Raw genomic sequence first — 7,033 nt, 5'->3', positions numbered from 1 at the left:
CACAAATTCTGACCTGTCTCTAATTAGGGAAATTTAAGGTAATCAGGAGACATAGCACAAAAAAAGAGAGAGAGGGAAGGGGAACAAAAGAAGCTTTAGGACAACAGTAGTAATCAGATTCTAACTGAAAGTTTAGTCTGAATGGTTTCCTTATGGTTAGGCTACCAAACAGGTTCACCTTTGGGACAAAATATGACCTCACAAAAGAGAGTCATTAAATTATAGTTGGTTTTTTTTTTAATGACATAGTATCAGGTTCTAAAGATTTTCCATGGGCCTAGGGGTAAGCTTATATTCTTATATAAGTGACAAACTTATATAAGCTTATATGTTTGGCATTCTTGACTTATGAAAATGATTTCAGTGTGTCCCATCATTGTGTGAGAATTCAGCTTTCTGGGGTTTTTGTAGATTGGAAGTACTGCCTAGAGGAGCTCCTATAAGGATAGAAGCCTCTTAGGTTTGGCTGAGTTTTTTCTTTAGAAAATGGCATATCTTATATAAAAAAATAAAACTAAGGGGTGAGAGAGGAATATATTGGGAGGAGAAAGGGAGAAATGGAATGGGGCAAATTATCTCTCATAAAAGAGATTAGAAAAATCTTTTTTCAATGGAGGAGAAAAGGGAGGAGGTGAGAGGGGGAAAGAGAAGCTTACTTTCTTTACATTCGGCTCAAGGAACATACTTACCCAATTGGTATGAAAATCTATCTTACACTACAGAAAAGTAGGGGAGAAGGGGACAAGTGGGGTGAGGGGATGAGAGAAGGGAGGGCAAATGGGAGGAGGGAGCAATTAGAAGTAAACACTTTGGGGAGGGACATGGTCAAAAGAGAGATTAGAATAAATGGAGGACAGGGTAGGACGGAGGGAAATATAGTTAGTCTTTCACAACATGACTATTATGGAAGTCATTTGCAAAACTACACATATACAGCCTATATTGAAGTGCCTGCCTTCTCAGCAGGTATGGGTGGGGAGGAAGGAAGAGAGAGAAGTTGGAACTCAAAGTATTAGAAACGAATGTTGAGAATTGTTATTACATATAATTGGGAAATAAGAAATACAGATAATGGGGTATAGAAACCTATCTTGCCCTACAAGAAAAGAGAGAAGATGGGGATAAGGGAAGGGAGGGGTGTGATAGAAGGGAGGATACATTGAGGGAAGGGGTAATCAGAATACAAGGTGTTATGGTAATCAGAGTACAAGGTGGGGGGAGGCGAGATGGGGAGAAAAATTGGAACTCAAAATTTTGTGGAAATGAATGTTGTAATCTAAAAATAAATAAATAATAATAAAAAAATAAATGGTATATCTGGGGAAAGAAGAATTCAAGTTAGAGTAAGAATGATAGCAATAAATCACATTTATATAGCAATCTATGGTTTAAAATGTACTTTTCTCATAATCCTGGCAGGTGGTACAAATATCATTATCCCCATTTTACAGGTGGAGAAGCTCAGAGGTTTATGTGACTTGCCCACAGTCACACAACTAACATTGAAGTGGAAACTTCAACCTAGGTCATCTGATTGTTTCATTTTCCAATACATAGGAATCAATAAATGCTTACTTGATTGATTCCAAGTATAACATATAATTTAGAATGAGTAAAAGTATGGAAGTGAGAATTGAGCATATTTAGGGAATAGAGAGTTGACCAATTTGGCTAGAACAGAAGGAAGGCAAGACTATGAAATATACCAGGAAAGATAGAGTGAAGTCAAATTTTAAAGAACCTTGAATACAAAAGAGATTGGGCTTTACTCGAGGGAATTAAGAGGTCTTGATTAGTACAATGATGAAATGACCATATCTTAGTAGAAAGAAATCTCTCATAAGTCCTAACAAGATGAAAAGACCAGTGACAGACCTGGTGACAGACTCTGTGTGTTAAGGACCAAGTTCATTAAATTTGAAGAAGTAATCCCTCCAAGTTTCGTTTATCAGGCAAGGAATATTATTGGCTGCAGCATCTCAATGAAATTGTCTATTAAGGTGTGGAGAGATGGGTTGAATGTCCTCACCAATAAAACCAGATTTATTGAAGAATATGACACTTCTTTCCTGGGCCTTGGACTCTTGGTGCATTCAACTCCCCAGGATATGAGTACAAGAGGATTAGTACCAAAGTTGTAATTTAAGCTCCAGACTGTGATAGAGACTAATGCACTGCAAATTCTAGTTCTGCCTTCATTGGCACTTTCATTTACCTCCTAAGTTTCCGTTACCCATGTTGTAAAACTGTTCTGCCTACGTCTTGCCCAGGCTAATTAGCATTACTTTGCAGCTCGATAAAGCTTTATGTTTGCAAACTACTTCAACACTGTTTTTATTGATTATTCCTCTCGGTAGCCTGAGAAACAGGATTCAAAAGGCTGATTCACCAAGAAAATGAAGTGAACTCCATTGCCCTGCTTCCTTGTCTTAGTGTTTATACAAAGCTTAAAGAAAAAAAAATAGTGGTTATAGTGTCTGGCTTCTTTCAAGTAGTTTGGCCCTTCTTTCTCTGCTTAGAAAGTTTGCTTCTTTCTCTGCCATCAAAATAGAATGTCCACGCTAATTAAAACAAATTTGTTCAATGATTTATTTGCACTTTTTTTCCTTCCCCTTCCCACTTCCACCAGAATTCAGCACAACATTCCATGATTATCTCCATTCTAAGCATAGAATTTCTTCACATTAATCAGAAAAGGCATGGTGTAGTGGACAGAGCTCACCTCAGAGGCAGAAAGATTGAAGTTTCAGGCCACCTCTGATACACACTAGCTTTGTGACAAGTCCCTTAATCTCTCAGGGATCTAGGAAACTCTCTTAGACAGTAAGTAGAAGATGCTAACCTACATTGGTAGAGGGAGTGCCCCCACTTGAGATTTTCCCATATAAATGACATCAAAGACTTAGTCCATTATCTAAAGTCCAATATAACTTTTCATACAGCAGAAGAAAATCTCAAAACAACTATATTTCTTTCTTGAAGCCAAAACAACTTGTTGAAGGCTATTACTCTCTTCTAACACTAAATGCCAACAAATTAATTTGTTGAATTAGTCAGCTGGTAAATACAAAATCTCTAACTCATTCATGCAAAAAGAGACAAACTCCCTTTACTCACTCTGCCCAAGTATAAAACAATTCTATCAGTCTTCTAGATATTAAATAAAGGCAAATTTTGATTATCTGTCCAAATAGAGGAGGCTGATAATTATAGATTGTAGATTTCTAGATTTGGGAAGAACTTTCTTCCCCTTTGGTACCATGCCCAGTGGATTAAGCCCCAACAAGTAATCCTGCAACCTCTCAGAACACAAGGAATCTAGGAATCATTTGTAATTCTAAACATTATTTATACTTGGCTTTAAAATGAAATTTTGTGTTTACATAAATAATTTCACTTAAATTCTAGGAATTCACAATGCCTCCAACAAAATTGGTTAGGGCCATTACAACACACTAATTCAGGAGGACCTGGAAATTTTCTCCTTCTAAATTCCTTCCCAACCCTTAAGATTCTATTGTCTGTAAATGATTGGTTCCCTTTATCAGCTTCCTCCACCTTCCCAAAGTAGATGAACTAGTCTCAGCTTCTGACCACAGGCTGGACAGTGCCCCCTACTGGATGCCAGGAGGTAGAGACTCATTTTATAATACATTTTTATGAAATGACATACTGTAGGGGCATTTAGAATTCATTGTGTAAAAGTACAAGGGAAAAATTTTGTAAAAGTACAAGTATGTGGGATGTGGTTGGGGGAGGGCTACTCTGAACCTAAAATCTGGCTTGTTCATACTTTCCCTTTGGATTAAGAAAGAAAATAAAATTTGCATTTCCTGGTATGAGTTGAGTGTGGAGAAGAAATTTCTTCCCTTCCAGTATTTCACAGGATGAACTTTGGCGAGCTATCTGGTAAAGTCAAGAAAGGAGTAAGTTAAGTAGAAGACGTGATCGTTTCACCACAGCAGCGTTTTCTCTCTAGCTTCTCTGGTGAGAGGACCAAGAGTGAGCCACTGAGGATAATGGAGATAGGAAGAGAGATGCTATATGTGAAAAAAGTTAGGAAATGATCTTATAAAGATTCATATTTAATCAAACTATGAAAAAGTAATGTTTTGGGTCAAATATAATTTTAATATTAAGTTAACAACTTTTCACCAATTTCTGCTCTCATTCTGTTTACATCAGTAGCATATATCTTTATAGTAAAGAGTGCTGTCAGGTATAGACCTATCTTTCCCAAATGATTGATTTCTAATTTCTTATTTATTTTTAGCATCAATATGAAGAAGAAACAGGGATCAAGAAGGAAAATGCTACCTCTTTTTGTCTTCCTATATTTTATAGCACCTTCCATTAAGGATCTCAAAGGACTTTCCTAATATTCTCCTCTCAAACTTATGATAATTCTGTGCAGGAAAAAAAAATTTGACAAGTATTATTATCCTAATTTTTTGGAGGGGGCGGCCAGAGTTGTGGTTTCAGTGGTGCAGGGAACTCCCAGTGGGGAAAATCCCTTCTACCAATACAGATCAATAGCTGCTCTTCAACTTTAGAGTGTTAGAGAGCTCCCAGGTACACTGAGAAGTTAAGGGATTTGCCCAGAATCTCACAGCCAGTAATGTGTCAGAAGCAGGATTTAAACTCAGGTCTTTCTGCTTCAGAAGGCTAACTTTCTGGACACTGTGTCATCCATGTCTCTATCTCTCCTTTTAAGTTAGAAAATAGAAGTACAGAGTTCCAGCTCACACTAATTGACTGAAAGTGACAGTAAAAACAACATAGATCAGTTAGCTCAGAACTCTGGGGTCCTGACATCCCAGAGTGTTAGAGCTGTAAGGAGGCTTAAAGAGATCATCTGGTCCATCTTCATCATTTTATGGCCCCTGAGTTTCTTTCCAAAAAGACGGACAGGGGCCATAATTCATGGTGATTTCGGTTTTTTTCTTGCCATTTAATTGCTAAAAAATAAAACAAAACAAACAAAAAACTCTCTAGACCAAGAGTGTCAAATGGCACTCAACAATTCAATTATATTTTAGAATGCCTATATATATATATTAGTTCTATTAAAAGACAGGAAAACTTGGCTTAGAGTGAGGAAAAGCAGAACATTTCAGAGGAAAAATTTTTCTGTTATCTCCCGTTTAAAAAAAAAATGGGAAAAACTGAAAAAGCCCACATGTGGAAATTTTTTGTTCTCAAATTTTCCAGTGTTTTCCTAAATCTTCTTTTTAATTTTTCTGCCCCCAAAGAATTTACCACAAATAAGACACACAAGATCATAGATCTGGAGCTTTTAGTGGACCTCAGAAGGCATTTATTAATCCCTACGATTTACAGATGAGGAAACTGAGGCCATAAAGCTTGCCCAGTCTTACACAGGCGGGAATTATTCAGAAGTGGAATTTGAACCCAGGCCCTCTAATTTCACAGAAAGTGATTTTTCCACTGAACCCCTCTGCCTTTCACGACTGACCCCTCGAAAGGCTATTTCTAAATCATAAAGATGCCCTGTCTATATAAAAGGAGAGAATTAAAATAGAAAGAAGGCACCATTTAGAATTGTTGAGAAACGATCAATAAAAAGTGAAAACATTGAGAATAGCTGACACAGAAAGTGTAGAAATGCACACCTAGAAGAAGGCCATGTAGTCATCAAGACAGAATAAAAATGAAACAATAGGAGGAAAGCTAGGTAAAACAACAAAAGGGAAATACAAGGGGCTGAGGATGGAGATAAATGCAAAAGAAGGAGTGATATGTGCGGATGGCATTAACCATTGTGAGAACTGTCAATTCAATTGGCACAGCTACAGTTAACAGAAATACAAAAATAGAGCTTTAAAAACTAACCATATCCGTGAAGAACAAGGTAGAAAGAGTGCCATAAATTTTAAAATAAAAAGGAAAAGAACAAAAGGACACAGAGGATACAGATTAGTAACGAGCCAAACAGCAAACAATCAAATTCTAGAAGGATTTTTGGGTGATGACCCATAAATGGGTGGGTCATAGGTGGGTCAACTCCTACCAACTGTCTATCCCCTAGATTCCTAATTTCGACCCTACTTGTGAACTATCATCTGTTCAGTGCGCTAGTATTTTCCAAAGATGAAAACTGGTTCATTTGTAAATCTGAATTCTGTAGATTTGAATTTGACATCCCTGGCCTATACTTATTACATTATATGTAATAAGTGTGTGACGAGTGTGTGAATGAGTGAGGATAAACAGGGAGAATGATTAGAATCACTGAAACTTGGAGATGAATGAGACTTTACAAGTCATCTAGTATGAACCCCTCACTCTACAGATGAAGCAAATGGGACCCAGAGAAGGGAAATTCCTGTCTGGGCTCCCATGGCTAGTTAATAGCAGACCTGAGACTAGATCCTGAGTCTCCTGACTCTGGGACTGGTGCTTTTTGAAGTTCTGACACCCTGTAGGAAAAATCAGAGGCAGTTGTAAGTTCCCATCATTGCCATGCTTTCATGGAACGGGATTTGGGTCTTCCTTCCTCCTGCACGGGTTGAGAGGCCGTGCTCTGGTTGGTCTCTTTATCAGCGCCATGTTGCGTTTCCTCTTGAATCCTTGGTCTTGATCTTCGTGTATGTTCTCTTAAGAAGTTCTGCGCTTTATCCTCAGAAGAGTTCCCCAGGGAGTTCTCAGCACATTTCTCTTTGAAATTGGGATCATTCCCTGCAAAAGTGTCACAGCGGTTCAGGTTCTCCTCTTGCACTGGGCTGCCAACGTTTTCCCCCGAAGTTCCTGGGATGGTGGGGCCCTCCTGGGAGTTTTGACTAACGTAGACTACAATGATATCTCCCTTGAAATTCATTACTTGCCCACTTGAAATAAATGTAGAGTTACTGTTTCCAGTCACATTTCCTAGGATGGAGAGGAAGAAAAAAACAGGCATAGACATGATTAATATTTTCTCAGTGAGAATCCTGTCTTGTGAGGGGAATATTTCCAAGCTGAATCCTGTGGTGATAGCCTGCCATTCCTCTGGCAGGCTGCAGAGGCAATCTCA

The 7,033-nt window shown here is 38.1% G+C and overlaps 1 protein-coding gene across 2 annotated transcripts in view; it reads right to left on the bottom strand.

Annotated features, from left to right (window-relative positions):
• Positions 1–2,565: 2,565 nt before the first annotated feature.
• TNFRSF11A (TNF receptor superfamily member 11a) overlaps positions 2,566–7,033 on the bottom strand; it is a 120,414-nt gene continuing 115,946 nt past the window's right edge. For both annotated transcript variants that reach the window (XM_072605514.1, XM_072605513.1), the window contains exon 10: positions 2,566–6,888. In XM_072605514.1, coding sequence (XP_072461615.1) covers positions 6,476–6,888 — 413 coding nt within the window. In that variant the 3' untranslated portion in view covers positions 2,566–6,475. The remainder of the gene's footprint in view (positions 6,889–7,033) is intronic.

This window comes from Notamacropus eugenii, chromosome 4, assembly GCF_028372415.1.
Source record: "Notamacropus eugenii isolate mMacEug1 chromosome 4, mMacEug1.pri_v2, whole genome shotgun sequence".
NCBI classification, from domain to species: Eukaryota; Metazoa; Chordata; class Mammalia; order Diprotodontia; family Macropodidae; genus Notamacropus; species Notamacropus eugenii.
This window is presented reverse-complemented; position numbering and strand designations above follow the sequence as displayed.